This window comes from Suillus clintonianus, assembly GCF_016758775.1.
Source record: "Suillus clintonianus strain FC179 chromosome Unknown DEU56scaffold_67, whole genome shotgun sequence".
Taxonomy (NCBI): Eukaryota; Fungi; Basidiomycota; class Agaricomycetes; order Boletales; family Suillaceae; genus Suillus; species Suillus clintonianus.
This window is the reverse complement of record NW_024539291.1, coordinates 131,209-145,810: the sequence shown is the minus strand read 5'-3', so window position 1 is coordinate 145,810 and position 14,602 is coordinate 131,209. Positions and strand designations below refer to the sequence as shown.

General features: G+C 46.8%; 5 protein-coding genes across 5 annotated transcripts; 1 reads left to right on the top strand and 4 right to left on the bottom strand.

The window, feature by feature from the left end:
* Positions 1–235: 235 nt before the first annotated feature.
* DEU56DRAFT_915400 (uncharacterized protein) lies at positions 236–615 on the bottom strand (the record flags this gene model as incomplete). The annotated part of the gene is made up of 2 exons (XM_041357733.1): positions 236–451; positions 511–615. The coding sequence occupies 2 exons, from the start codon at positions 613–615 to the stop codon at positions 236–238; spliced, it is 321 nt and encodes a 106-aa protein (XP_041205698.1).
* Positions 616–2,061: 1,446 nt separating this feature from the next.
* Positions 2,062–4,071, bottom strand: DEU56DRAFT_915399 (uncharacterized protein; the record flags this gene model as incomplete). The annotated part of the gene is made up of 6 exons (XM_041357732.1): positions 2,062–2,086; positions 2,142–2,299; positions 2,333–2,979; positions 3,031–3,266; positions 3,313–3,779; positions 3,835–4,071. The coding sequence occupies 6 exons, from the start codon at positions 4,069–4,071 to the stop codon at positions 2,062–2,064; spliced, it is 1,770 nt and encodes a 589-aa protein (XP_041205697.1).
* A 469-nt stretch (positions 4,072–4,540) lies between these two features.
* DEU56DRAFT_758349 (uncharacterized protein) lies at positions 4,541–5,359 on the bottom strand (the record flags this gene model as incomplete). Its single annotated transcript, XM_041350222.1, has 4 exons — positions 4,541–4,916; positions 4,967–5,101; positions 5,158–5,214; positions 5,280–5,359. The coding sequence occupies 4 exons, from the start codon at positions 5,357–5,359 to the stop codon at positions 4,541–4,543; spliced, it is 648 nt and encodes a 215-aa protein (XP_041205696.1).
* A 1,492-nt stretch (positions 5,360–6,851) lies between these two features.
* On the top strand, positions 6,852–10,147 carry DEU56DRAFT_741742 (uncharacterized protein; the record flags this gene model as incomplete). The annotated part of the gene is made up of 10 exons (XM_041348879.1): positions 6,852–7,082; positions 7,129–7,500; positions 7,548–7,741; positions 7,796–7,961; positions 8,014–8,162; positions 8,210–8,604; positions 8,659–8,841; positions 8,887–9,025; positions 9,079–9,731; positions 9,780–10,147. 10 exons carry the CDS (start codon positions 6,852–6,854, stop codon positions 10,145–10,147), a joined length of 2,850 nt encoding a protein of 949 aa, XP_041205695.1.
* Positions 10,148–11,438: 1,291 nt separating this feature from the next.
* DEU56DRAFT_818798 (glutathione S-transferase C-terminal-like protein) lies at positions 11,439–12,778 on the bottom strand. The gene is made up of 6 exons (XM_041353982.1): positions 12,730–12,778; positions 12,606–12,664; positions 12,450–12,532; positions 12,223–12,394; positions 11,997–12,160; positions 11,439–11,929 (listed from the first exon to the last, which is right to left on the bottom strand). The coding sequence occupies exons 3-6, from the start codon at positions 12,501–12,503 to the stop codon at positions 11,645–11,647; spliced, it is 675 nt and encodes a 224-aa protein (XP_041205694.1). The 5' UTR covers positions 12,504–12,532; positions 12,606–12,664; positions 12,730–12,778; the 3' UTR covers positions 11,439–11,644.
* Between the last annotated feature and the right edge of the window lie 1,824 nt (positions 12,779–14,602).

The window sequence follows — 14,602 nt, the reverse complement described above, 5'->3', positions numbered from 1 at the left end:
TACTGATGTAGCTCTGCCGAGAAAACGACCAGCTCATATCACCACTGTATCCCACATTTTACAAATGGATCACGCACAACTCAGACTATTGCAGGTAGTGTAGGGGGCAGAAGTATTTTGGGGCGAGTTCTGCCAAAAAAACGGCAGAACGGCAAATGGCAGAATGGCAAAAGTTGGCAGAATTGTTTCGAGCGTTTTATCGTGTTCTAAGGTCACGGCAAAAAAATTAGCTAAGCTATTGTGCTACACCCTCTGACGTCAACAGTGTATTGATGTTCCAGCCTGGCTCCATGCCTTGTGACCCACGGGCAACCACGTCAATCTCTTCGACAAACCCTGTGGGTGTGATTCCTTTATCGACCTTCTCCAGCTCATTCCAATCAATGATATCTCCCTTGAAAATATCTGGGACTTTGCCAGTACCTTCTTGCAAGCCTCGCAATTCCAGCATCTAGTTTTCAAACCTGTCAAATTCTTCGAGCAACTCCTCATCCGTAATTGACTCCGGACCTGCGAGAAATTCGTCGTCTGAGTTGTGAGAGGCACCCATGCAAAAGACCTTTGAAGTTCATCTGCCAAGCCTGTGTCGAGTCCGTGCTCTGGCTGAGTGTGCATATGGGCATGTTTTCGACGTGTGGGCTTATGTGATTTATAAACTATATATATCAATAGGAACAGGCACCCTACCATCCTGAAGGGATGGAGCTGCAGGAAAAGTTTTCACAGGGGGTGAACCACCAGGAGAGGGTAAGCACATAGCACCACAGGGACTGATCCTGTTGCCCTATGCTCCTGATATATTGTGTATACTATTGAAGGGATGTTGGGGATCATATTTCCAAGTCTATATACCTAAAGCTCAAAATTTCCGTAGCTATTTTCTATTTTATGCTAGTACAGCACAGTACATGATGTAGGACACTCTAGGGGGTAAGGTGAGGGCTGGGATAGGTACATATATATTTATAAACATATTATAAACACTCTAGAGTACCCCAGTACCAGAGGGGCAAAAATGCAAAACAGTTTTTGATATGTTTTCTATTGGGTCACACTCACAGAGGCTCTGTAGCAGGTATTGGTACAAAAATAAAGAGAAAAGCGGTTTATTATGTTCTCAGTCTATAATGTCATAATGATACATCAAATATATGATCATTGTCATAGAATTGTGATACATAATCATGGGGAGTTGTCAGCGCATTGAGGTTGTAAGGGTGATACATCACTCAAGGCACAGCAACTGTAGACCTCTGCGAGCTGATATATCAGTCAACCAGAACCTTTTTGAGGGTGATACATCACTCAAGGCACAGCAGCTGTAGACCTCTGCGAGCTGATATATCAGTCAACCAGAACCTTTTTGGTAGGCTACCAGCTATAAAATTTGACTCTGAGTGATGTATCAGTGGCCCGGGACTCATGATCTTTGTACCGGTTGCTTCTGCCTACTGTAGCCGATTTTGACTTGCTTCTTGCTTCCGACTGCTGCCGATGCATTTGTGCCTTGGAGATACGGTTACAGAATAGTCCAGAACTCACTGAGCCGTTTTGGATGCCACATGGCATTTTTTCCTTGAGTGACATCACCACTCGAGGAAAAAGTGCCATGTGGCTTGTATCATGTGATGAGCTGCCAATGGGACTCGAATATTAAAGCGTGAAATATGTGTTCCTCTGAGATCTGAGATCTGAGACATGTCATGTGATCGATGATATTAATATTGTGTCAATATAGATAGATGACTGGGAGTGCCAACACCAACAAGCACTAACTTGAACATCGTTGCGCATGCGTATACCAGCCTTAGCTTATAATACATTCAAAATTTGATGTATCAGTAGCAGTAAGATGACAGTGGGTCTTGTGATGTATCACACTATGGGAAGAATTCACAAGTAAAGATTGACGAAGCTTACTGGTGCCATTGTGATATAGTGATATATCACACTGTGGGACAAATTCACAAGTTTGCGAAGGTGTAAATGATACGACCAAAAAACTTCATATTGTAAGGAAAACCACAAGAGCGTGCATGACAAGAACAGGGTAATCTACACTTATCCAACAGTCTTCTTCTGGTTCCTGATGATTATGTCAGTGGGTATAAGTTATCGTCAAGTGAGTCCCAAATACTCACTCTTGAGCGGCAGATTTCTTCTGAGCAGTTTTATCCTGGCCGATTGAGTTTGCGATCTCATTTCGTCTGGACCCTGTGCGGACACGTTTGGGACGACTGTCAACTGGGGACTCTGCAAGTGGTTCCGCACTTTGCTTATCCTCCTGGTGTTTGCGCTTCTGCAAACGATGACAAACATCAGTGACACTTACCTCCGAGAATCCTGCAGGCTTATCAATGGGAGGTGCTGCAGAAGGCACTTCTTCTTGCCCTGGAGGAGACAAGCTGGGTGCAGCCTGAGGATCGATGACTGAATCAAGGCTAGTGTTACCCTGAGTTGGCTGCATTGTAGCCATGGCGCTAGATGCGGGAAGCGGACACTGGTCGTGACTTGGAGGGCAAGAAGCTTGTGGAAATGTAAAGTCTCCTTGCCCTGACAGCCAAGGAGGATTGGAGGAGGGCAGAGACAAATTGGAAGGGCCAGCATGCCCCTGCGAAGGTGTTCCCATAGGAGGCGGTGAAGGCCAGCTGAAGTCGTATGGATCTTCAGTGTTAACCTCCGAGAACGGTAATGTCGGAGAAGGAGGTGGTGGTGAGGACAAAGGAAGTAGAGAAAGTGAGTGGCCTGCATGATCTGGCATGGGCAAACCTAGCTCTGGCAGGCTATGTCCCATGGTGGCAAGATAGTTTTCTGCCAAGCGCTCAAGCTCCTCTGACTCATCCAGCGGTGGGGCTAGTGCGGATGCAAGTGTATCGGCCTTGTCGTGGGATAATACATCATCAGGTGCTGAAGCCATAGTTGGTGGCAGCGCTTCATTCATGCCTTGGCCCTCTACTAATGCCTTTGCTGCAGCAGTAGCTGAGAGTACATTTAGTATAAATTTGGTGCGTGAATTCAGTTTACACTCACGAAATACTTGATTGATAAATTCTAGCCAGGGTTTCATGACCCCACTGTTAAAGTTAGGGAATGCATCTGAGAAGAGGTTTCCCATCTCCGTGCGACCAATATGAAAGCTACTAACATCGATCTTCCCTCCCAACACAGGAGTAGGCCCACCCATAAGGACGGAGAAAGACCACCCTGTGAGGCGTTGAAGTTCTTGGAAAAATTCTGTGAGGATATCAACTAGTTGATCGATGGTTCTGTTACGAAGGTAAGTGCGGACACACACACAAAATATGAACCTACTTCTGATGATCGATCTCTGCATCTCTTGTTCCCAACGCTTGGGTTTTCTTTTCAGCCATCTGCTTGATATATGCTGCAACCTCGTCTTTGACCTCATCGGTCTCCTTTTCATACATCTCCTTCGTAATCCGCTTGACTACCGTGACCCTTTTCACCTCACACTTCTTCTGCGACACATCATTACCTTCAACATCTTTGCCGTACTCATTCTCCCCGTCATTGGGCTGCAAGTCCCCGCACTTAGCCCGCTTGAGCATTTGCATCTCTGCGTCCACAACTGGCTTTATGCAGGAAGCATAGTAAAGCTTGGAGTAAGCTTCGTAAACACTCAATGACCGCATCCCCTTGGTCTGACGAGCTGCAAGAATACTTGCTGCCGCATCTATTCCCACTTTCTCCCTGTGATTTTTGGCTTTTCTGGAAGCCTTTGATGTTCCCCAGTCGTTCCGAAGCTTATTAACAAGTTTCTGATGCCAAGACATGTTAACAATTGAGAAAAGCAGTGAGTAATATTATACATACGTCTTTCCGTAATTGGTACGCGTCCTTGACAATATCCTTTTGTTCTATGTCCAGATCTTGGTCTAGTGGGATGTCGGGGAACACGACAAGGCGCTCGGGGTATTTTTCATTCCAGGCCTCAAAGAAAGGTGGCCAGAAGGTACTGTAATCCTTGGTTGCTTGGCATACTTGATATCGGCTATAGAATGTGTTGACAAACTCCTGCGCCTCTTGTGATGTCCAAGGCCGAGGAGCCATCTATGTTAAAAATATGGGTGCGCATTCTCGTTCTATTTCACTATGTCACGTACTTTATTTCTAGGATAGTTGAGCTTTTGTAGTGGAGAAATGAAACGATGTTTAGTGGGCTATTCACGTTAGACTGTTTCAATGTCTGGGATGTCTGATATCGATGGGGGGGAAGAAACAATTTTTGGCGGGCTATTCACATTAGATCGTTTCAATGTCTGGGACGCCTGACACAGGCAAACTTATTGAAGAACAACTCTCATTAATTTGGAGATCCAAGGCTCCAGCATACACGAGCCTGATGTATCACCGGCCTGATGTATCACACTTGATTTGCATGCTTCTGGCCTGAACGTGAGTACTGGCTGGCATGACAATATTCAAATGACTTCGGGCGGTAGTGGTGAATCCCTGTCTCCGCAGTACCTATTTTCACAAAAGAGCGCGGACTATGGAGATAATGATAACACGGCCTCTATCAAATCAAAGCATCAACTTGAAACATTAGTTCCCGCTCGTCATATGTGGCCTGTAATTGAGTGATATCTGAGAGAATGTAGAGAAAAATTTCCTCCAATGCACTCAGAAGGTAGCGCACATCCTTGCTCACAGATTGGACGTGTAGGAGCTTTGGTCCAACACCATAGCGCTGCAGGACCCCATCCTCCTCAGTATGCACAGTTTTCTCCAACTTCAGAGCAGCGTCAATGGCCGAACGGATATCTTCGACGTCGAGAGTATTGCTAGTCTGGCCTAATAAAGATTTGCAGATCGTGTCAAGGTATTCTCGCAGTGAAATTCCATGGCCACCAAGGAGCCTCGTTAAGCGACTCTTGATGTCCAGTGGTTTATAACTACAGATGAAAGCTAGTACCAAGGTCTGACACTTGGAAGGAATACATACCAGTTGTCCATCTTGTTCTTGGTAAGTTGCCGTGAGGATGCCACAGGCAGCTTCACAGGTGCAGGTGGCTTGGCAGTTTCTTTGATGGGGCAGCGGGTGCTTTCGCTGTCAACATCGTTTACAATGATGCGTGAGCTGGTTAATGATATTGAAGTCACAGTTGTGAATACGGTGGTGAGAGTGAAACTTACTTGGATTTACGATGAAGATAGCGTTCCTTGTTCTTGAGGAGGACATCTTTGCGGTTTCTTGAGACACAGTTGTGGTGAATTTAAAAACATATACATCTTCCAGTATCAGTGTCTAAACATACCTTTCATAATAACTGTGTCTATATCTGCGAGCTGCCTCTGCCTGTTCCTCAGGAGTGTGATACAAACGTCGTCGTGCCATGAAAGTTGTATTCACTGGCAGGGAGAAACGTGAACTTGGTCGACTGACTAACATATTAATTGTGCTAGTAATCACTAATCAGGTCACACTTCAGTTAATGCGAGATTTATGATCATGATTGCTCGTTTGCGACACTCGTACTCATGCAATAGTGTAACTACTCTTCACATAGATGGTTAGGACGTCAGTAAGCTTCATACTAGTGAGATGAACATGAATGCCAAGCTACAATATGTTCTGTAATTCATTTGATGGACATTCATGCGAGATTTTGGCTTCAGTACATTTCAATTATAACACAGTGCCTACAGTGCGAATCCGTCTGAAGCTACGTATAAATGCATCTAAATTCTACAAGAACCTATACCATCTTTTCCTTTCCTCACCAGGTGCGCAAATAACTGTTTCACCATAAACACCTTCACTAACACTGTACAGCACGAGGATCAACATGGAAGCTAATCAGACCAAGGATGAGTTCCTACGGTCTAAAATTCCTGCGTTCAGGAGGCATCGGCCCTGGGCCAGTCAAACTGACCTTTTAATTGATGAAATAGTTGAGGAGTTGGATGAGAGATGGCCGCTGTGGGAGGGAGTGTTGCCACCTGACTTTGATATTGAAAGAGACACACCTATAACGGTCTTGCAAGCAACACAACTCCGCCGTGCAATGGAAAAATGTCGTGTTGTGAGTACTCTGGACTTCATCTGCTAATATGTACTGACCTGAATGGTAGCAAATTAAATGTTTTTTACTTTGGGAGACACGCTGGTTGCTAAGGCGTGAGTTTCGAGAGAGTGGTGTGAGGCCCAGAGATTATTTCACCTACTGGGGGGCAGGGCACGCGTCAGACTGGGCCTACTGGGGGGTCAGACAGTGATATTGAGTACCTGACTTACAGATTAGTATCGAAGTTTGGTGAATCCTGTTAGAGTCTGCAGCAGCACACTGAGCGGATCCCAATTGTAAGATATTTTGAGAGTCACAGACGTTAAACTAGTCCTCTCAAACTTTCCTAAAACGGACATTAGTCAGAGTCAAATTTCAAACTTTGACTTTGTTCTGGATCATAATCAGTTCCTTTGCTTTTCGATCGTGATCAGTTCATTTGCTCCTCGATCTATAGGCAACCGTCACACCCAGGTCTCAGGTGCATATGATGGGGGGCCGCCGTTCCAAAAAGCCTAAACTCGTTCCCTACGTTGATTCAGAGGATGCTGTTGTTGAATATCAGCGACACAGAGTATATGGAATTCAAGACAACAATATTGTCCTTCAAGCTACACAATTTATTTCCTCCTCCCAAACCCTGCTGCTGGACCCACCCTTGCCTGCGGATTCGGACACACCAGCCTTTGACTCGTGGAATGAACTCCCTGTGAGCGGACCTGACCTTGAGAATACTCCACAGGAAGTTCCGACTATCAAGCGCCATCGGCCCATAGGTGTGAGTTTTGGACTTCTGATGATCTTTCAAAGAACCATGGTCTTATGCAGTGTGAACAGGATCATCCTCTTAAATCGTGGCTTTTAGAGCAGGCTAAGTATCTGGAAGAAATGATCTGTCTGGAAGGCCGCGGATATGATATGCAGCATGCTAAGTGTCATTGCAATGGCGAGGGGGAGCCAATTTACCGGTGCAGAGATTGCTTTGGAACTGAGATGATGTGTCAAGATTGTATCGTCGGATGTCATGCAAGCCATCCTTTGCACAGAATAGATGTAAGTTTAGTATCGAAGTATCTTCACATGACTGACTTTGGGCTAGGAATGGGACAAGAAGTTTTTCCGGTGCACCTCACTGAAATGCCTTGGCTTGCGTGTGCAGCTCGGGCATAGTCCAGGGGAATGGTGCCTCAATGCCAAATCTGCCAGCGATGATGGCTTTGTAGTCGTTGATGTGCATGGGATTCATGAAATTGGATTGGATTATTGTGGGTGCGAAAGGGTGCAGATTCACTATATTCAGTTGCTACGCGCACGTTGGTTTCCAGCTACGTCTTCTGAGCCTCAGACGGCAGCAAGCTTCGCTCTTCTGGAGATGTTCCATCTGCTGTCTTTTGAATCAAAAGTTTCAGCATACGAGTTCTATCATAGTCTGGCCCGACGCTCTGACAACACCGGAATGACTCCGATCAAGGTACGTGCATGCTTGTCAATGCTGATTATTTACTAACACTCCAACAGGACCGCTATTCTGCTTTTTTAAGAATGATACGAGAGTGGCGCAATCTGAAGGCTTTCAAACGGGCGGGAAAAGGTCATGATCCTGATGGCCTGGGCTCTATACGTGAGGGGGAATGTGTAGTAGTGTGTCCTGCATGCCCCCATCCGGGCAAGAACCTGCCAGAAGGCTGGGAGAAGGCACCAACCAATACAAGGTCAGCTTACATATGATTCAGGAACGAGCCGCCTCCACTAACCAACTCACCAAGATGGCTGCATGCCCTTTTTCTTGCAATAGACGCGAACTTCCGTCTCAAACGGAAAGTGGTATCAAGTGACGACTGTGACCCTAGCTTGAATGCTGGGTCAGCGTATTTTGTTGAAGAATGTGAATACAAGACATACCTGGCGGAACGCATCACTGTGCCACAAGAGGTTGATCTCTTTTGCTGTTTGATTCCCATGTGACTCAATGAGTTTTGGATAGCGGAGTACATGCGTTAGCCACAATGCTGTTAACATGGCCGATACGAAGTCAGCAAGAGGTCTCGCAGCCACAGGTGTAGGAATAGTTGACTGTGCACGGCACGAGATGAAGCTCGCTCACGGTGTTGGTGATCTTCAAAAGGGGGAGAAGTAAGTGTCATCTAGCACCGTTCTCACACCTCTGACCCTGCCGCCAGGTACGTGAACATGGACTACTTAGTTTTCTCCGTGATCGCCGGCAGCAACGTACTCGACTTCAACCTGTCTTACGATATCGTGTGCCAATGGCACAAGAAGATCTGGAATCGTTTGGACACCATGCCTCTCAATCTATGGTTTGATCGGGAGAAGAAACACTTGCGATTTTTTGTCCCAAAATTTCATCTCAATGCTCATGTCCCCGCTTGTCAGACAAAATTTTCATTTAATTATTCAAAGGGTGTGGGGCGCACAGACGGAGAAGCGCCAGAGAGAGGTTGGGCCAATATCAACCGGGTAGCTACAAGCACCAGAGAAATGGGTCCAGGCTCGCGTCGTGATACATTAGACGACAATTTTAGTGACTGGAATTGGAAGAAAGTCACGATGCTTGGTAAGTCAGTTTTGACTTCTGCTACTCGAAGCTCATTGACTAATACTACATCAGGTCGCACTCTCCTACGTAAACTGAAGGATGCGGTGATCTGCGCCAAGTCCCATGGTGAAGAACTCGTGGATCTTGAGCGCGCCATCGATGAGGTTAACCTTGCCACCTGGAAATCAGAAGTGGAGTCTTGGGAAGAGGACAGTTCACAGCCTAATCCATTCGAAAGCCGTGTTGCACATAAGTGTCACATTTGGAATGTTTTGCATCCACGTCCTGATTTAATTCAAGCAATGACACAGACTGTGGTCCGACTACAACTTGCTGAGAACGAGGCTCGTGATTTAGAGGCTGGTATCAACACTTCCTTGCACAATGAAATATCACCATTTCGGCTCATCTCCTCTGGATTAGACTTAGAAGATCAACAGTGCGGTAATTTATTGATTACAGCCTCGTCTGCTTTGCTCACCACTCCTTTAGGCGTCATTTTCGTGCAGATGCTGCTGCTCTCGGGGTTCATGCCACAGAAACCCAAAGAACCAACTTGTGCATGCGAGGCAACGCACTTCGGCGCAAGATCGAGGCATGGACAGTGGTCCAGGCCCTTTATATTCCTGCTGTTGTCTCACTCCGTGCAGGAGATCTATCAGCCCCAGTTGCAGGCACTGACAAACCTGACAATCTCACTCTCTGGTTGCCTTCCACATTGCCGCCTGCATACCAATGTGACCATGTCCTTCGCATGCTGGAATGGGATCTGAGATTTTCTCAGGCGAAAGATGCTTTGAATGAAGTACGCCAGACTATACGACTCTCCTCCCACCTCAAGTCATTCAAGCGCATTCATATACGTGGCCAACGAGCATCAACACGTGCTCGTGGCATGTTGGATCTCATGGAAACCAAGAAGATGGCAAGCAAACTCAAGTATGATGATGCACGCTCAGCGCTCCTCACTCTCGGGCCATTGCTCGGCAAGGTGGCTTGGGAGGAGAGTTTACATGTATTACATGTCATGGACATGCGCCCATTGGGTGATATCGCTGCCGGTCAGTCAGAAGGCACACGAGATATCTCGTGGATCTGGAAAACACCAGGTGCCTTGCACAACGGCGATGCTGGCCTGCAAGACTGTATGTCAATATCTTGCATTGTTTTCTCCGACTCACACTGTCATTCAGGCCTGCGCATCGAATGGTGCAAAGCGCGAGCACGTGCAGAACGCTGGTCAGAAGAGGTCTTGTTGCTTCTCGAAGAAATGCGCAGAGTGGTCGAGTTTTTCTGGTGGCAGTCGCGCTGGTGGAAAGAACGAGGAGCTGTTGTTTCTGGTCCTGCCTTCTATCAGGAGGGAGCTCTCGCCTATGCAGAACGACAAGCGTGCCTACGGTTAGCGATGGCTAACCACTGCCAACGACTTTGGATTGATGTTCCAAAAATAGTAGCATCTCAACTTCTTCCAGGCGACAATGACGACAATGACGACGACAACTCGGACGTACCTACTGATGTATATATTGAGGGCCCACCACCCGATGAAATCGAGAATTGATGGTATTATGTTCTAACCTACTTCTGGCCTTCTCAAAGATCGATTCAAAAGCAGGTAAGCCGGCGGCACTTCAAGGTACAACGCACTCGAGGGAAATGTATCACTTTGGGAGCTGGACCATGGCATACAGGTCCTGCATAATGTATCACCACGGGACTGATGTATTATTGCAGTGGTGGTGCTATATACCCAAGACTGACAGATTTTCGGGACTGATGTATTACTGCAGTGGTGGTGCTATATACCCAAGACTGACAAATTTTCGTGTTTATGTATCAGTATTCATGTGACAGTATCATATTTACAGCTCTTTGCATAAAGGATGGCAGTGGCGTGAAAATTTTGTTCAATTAGGAAGTGTTGGACTTAGTGAAAATTATGCTTGTGTAGCCTAAGGACACACTGTACATGTATCAACGTCGTACTACCATTAGTACCATCTTCACAATGTCGCGATGTCACACTTGCAGCAATCTGACTCCATGAAGGGAACCTTCTAAGCCTTCACGACATCCTTGATTGCTGTGGATTCTCCGAATGCACGCGGTTTCGGATCTTTAGTGTCATGAACTGGCAGCCTAGCGTACAACTACTGATGCTGAGCTACAAGAAAATAAATTGCATTGCCAATGAACGCAATGAGACTCTCCGTGCCAGGTTCATGGCACGCATCACGCATCTGAGTCATAGGCTCAATCTGTTCGTGATCTTCTGAGTCCCCTTGCTCCAAAAGTTTGTTGATTTGAGTATTGTCCTCATCGGAGCCATTGGAATAAAGGTCACTGTTCTAGCAGGCTTGTGTCTTTTGGAAGGATAAATAATTATGAACGGCACATGCTGATACCATCTCGTGAGTGTACGACGAACAAAATTCACTAAGTCTAACATTTCCTAATTGAATGAAATTTTCACGCCACTGCCATCCTTTATGCAAAGAGCTGTAATACATCAGAATGACAGTATGTGGAGATGTTCTATGGTATGTATATAACATATACTACTACTTAACTAGAGGCTGTATCTAATTGTGGTTTGGTGGGGAGCCAGGGATTGATGGGGAGGGTGTGGGAAAGGTTGATATTTGGGAGAATACCTAAAATGGGCTATGTTTTGGGAGTTGTGGAGAAGTTCCCACAGTAGGTACCTGAAAATGCGAACATGTGGTCTATAGCCTAGGTGTACTACTTTAGCATGAACTGATGCATCACTGAACATGCTAATGAGCATAGTTAATGCAATACTCATGTCTTGTAGTAAGCAGACTTAATGCATTATACTTACAGGGACTGGTGACTGTCGCGGAAATTGATCGGGAGGGACAAACGAGAGGATGACTTGGTACAGCTTTACTTGCCGGGACATCAAGAACTGGGAGTGTAGCAGGAATTATCAGTCATACTCGACTACGGTACAAAGGGCAGTTGAAGCCCAGAGCCCCCCAAAATACAAACAAACAATTCAATCTCGTGTTCTTCTACCTCCTCCCCACATAAGGCTCTACTCATCTTTCTTAGGTGCTACGGGCACTTCAACGAAATCTGCTTCCCCGAAGATATCCTTGATGCGAGGGTCAGCTACCACCTTCTCATAGTATGCGAAGACTTTTGAGTAGAGTGCTCGTTCAGCGGCACCGAGGGTAATCCGAGCAGCGCGTTGGAGCACACCAGCTAAAACGATATCCGCCAGAGTAATCTCGTCACAGACGATGAACTCGTGGAGGTCGATGTGTTGTTCGAGGAACTTGATTGAACGCTCTTGACGTTCGAATACAGACTTGTGAATCTGTAATGAAAGTGCCGGTGTGAGCCATTGACTCGGAGTTAATCTGTATACGAAAAGAACAACTGACGCTTTCACTATAGGCTTTCTCTGGGGCAAAACGATCCACCAACATCCATATTAAGTTGGTGAATGCGTTGATCTCGTGTTCCGCAAAGTGGATCCATTGGTCGACTAGCGCAGCATCTTTGATGCTTCTGCCAAGAAGACCAGACTCAGGGGCTAGAGATGCAACTAATCATGCAACGGTGCATAGTAAGAATTGCATAATAGGCTGTGAAGCACAACGTGCTGACCATAACGTGCAATTGAGGCACCTTCTACAAGAGTGAATCCATCCTTGTCCTCGAAGGCAGGGACTTTGGCAAAGGGGAATTTATCGATAAATTCAGGTGACTTGTTGGTGACACCGAACTCGAAAGGTGGGAGATCTACTTCGAGGCCTGCGATAGCAGCGGCGCTTAATATCTGTATTGTGTCTGGTCAGGAATGGAACTGTGTACAAAATTTGAATGGAACTTGCGTATTTAGTTTGGCGTTGACGAGGAAAACCCCAGAGAGAGCCAATTGGGGCCATTTGTATTGATAAAGGGACTTTGAGATGTTCTAAGAGGGATAGAGAGGGCTTATGAGTGTCATTTCGTCCAATAGCCCCTTATTTATACCAGCTTCAACGTACGTCAAGAGACACACCGCGACCGAATCGCTACCGAATCGTGATCTGTCGTGACTCACCCACTGTTCCGTAAGTGGAGCTCGAGTTTCAACACGACACGCGCGATCTTCGAAAATCAATAGCTTACACCATGAACTTTGGTCGCAGGTGTATTCCATGGCCAGTAGTATGTGTATTCCAGAGAGGTGAACCCAGGTGAACATCGCAGATCGGGACCGCCTTCGGATGCATCAATAACTTTGACAGCTAGCTGTAAGCCTGGATAACCAGAGCGCCCATGTATTTTGTTTGGTAATTAGTACAATCAGCTATCGACAAAGGTAGCACATACGTAGCTCTACCGAGAAAACGGCCAGCTCATATCACCACTCCTTCACCTCTTCTTACAGTCCCAAACAAAGTCTATCACCCATTCCTCGAACCACTCTCTCTCCTTGCGCAACAGACCTGGCCCCCGTGCACACGAGGCACCATAATCTGACGGATCCCTTTGGGCCCCACACCATCCGACTCCGCGTCGTTCTTCCCCAGGTTCTGATGCCCTGCAGCCTCCCTCCGACTGCTCATCATCGATTTCAGCATTTTGAAGGGGAACTTCATGACGAAATCAGTCTTGGCCACGAACTTGAGTGTGGTGACCCGTGGCCACAGAGAACAACTAGAGTCCTTGAAAGGTGCTCCCAGGAACACCAGGGCGGCCTTCATGCAAAGCGAGTCGCCGTTTGTAACTATCACCATATCACCGTCCCAAGGGGTCAGAGGCGCTGTTTCCAAACTGTCGCCGAAGCCCCCAATAAACTCCAGCGTATTCGAGGGTGATAATGCTTTGGCTCGCGAACCCTCCACAACGTTGCAGCTGCAAAGAACAATAGTCTTGCAATCATCATCAGCCATATCCAAAATTGTCATGCACCCGCGTACAACTGCTTTCTCCGCCCCAAATGTTGAGGCCTTCGTGTTTCATCATAGAGATGGTCTGGGAAGGAAATTGCAGGCCACCGATAACGAGGTAAAATATTCTTCGTGGGACCGCATTCGTCGCTTTGGGGATATCGTCTGCTAAATGCCCAGGTCCATTGCACGGAAGTTCATCTCCGAATGATAGCGTCACGGATTCGACGTATGTCAAGGTGTCCTTCTGCCACCGGTGATTGAGACTGTGAGCTGCTCCATGATCAATATCAGATGACCGTCCGTCAGTTGAAGCTGCGAGGTCGACGTCCGATGGCTGCTCTTATAAGGCATCAGGCATAGAATACGAGTCCAGAGCACAGGCGCAGCAGTGTAGCGGGGCGATCTGGCGCAGGTCCTCCATGGAGTGTCGTGGATCCCGGCTCAGTGGCTAAAGTCCTGGCTTGTGGGTAGTCGCTAGTCCGTCCTCGATAGACACTGGCAAAGCCGTCGCTTCCTGCTATAGAGGTTTGGCCTTAGGTTTCCCTTGCAGTCCGTGCCGGTCCGGCGGACACGATATAACGTTGTCTCCATACTGATGCCATGGCGTGAGGGAACGGTAGGCCTGCTATAACCTGGTGTTTGGCCTCAGCAGTTGTCATCATGCCATCTTTGATGATGTCTTCCAGCGCAAATTTGGGGATGCTGCGTACTGTCTCTGCTGGGAGTCATTCGAGAGGGCGTGTTCGCTTTTTCGTGGCATTTTTACTACTAGTTCTCGACCAATCAGATGGAGACAAGAGTCAAACACAGTGAACGTACCTCGTTCAAGTTGTAGACTTTCCGAACTGGGGGGGCCGAATAAAATAGAAATCAGTGTGTGCCCGGAATAACGATTGTAAAGGAATCAAATTATTACCGTGTACTACCGTAACAGTAGTACAAGTTAAAGCAAAATGTTCCTTGCCTAGTAAATATAGGTGTTTGAAAGACGTCCGAGTCGTCCGAGTAGCTCCTGAGTAGTATGTAATGTGCCAGAAAACTGATTAGCCAATTACATAAAATCGTTCATCATTTGCACACGTGACACGGTGAGTTGAACTTACGCG

Coding starts and splice junctions, on each gene's coding strand:
- DEU56DRAFT_818798 (XM_041353982.1), bottom strand. CDS start 12,503: ATGGCCCCAATTGGCTCTCTCTGGGGTTTTCCTCGTCAACGCCAAACT. Junction 12,395..12,449: donor GTCAACGCCAAACTAAATAC/GCAAGTTCCATT, acceptor GACACAATACAG/ATATTAAGCGCCGCTGCTAT. Junction 11,930..11,996: donor AGAAAGCCTATAGTGAAAGC/GTCAGTTGTTCT, acceptor CTTTCATTACAG/ATTCACAAGTCTGTATTCGA.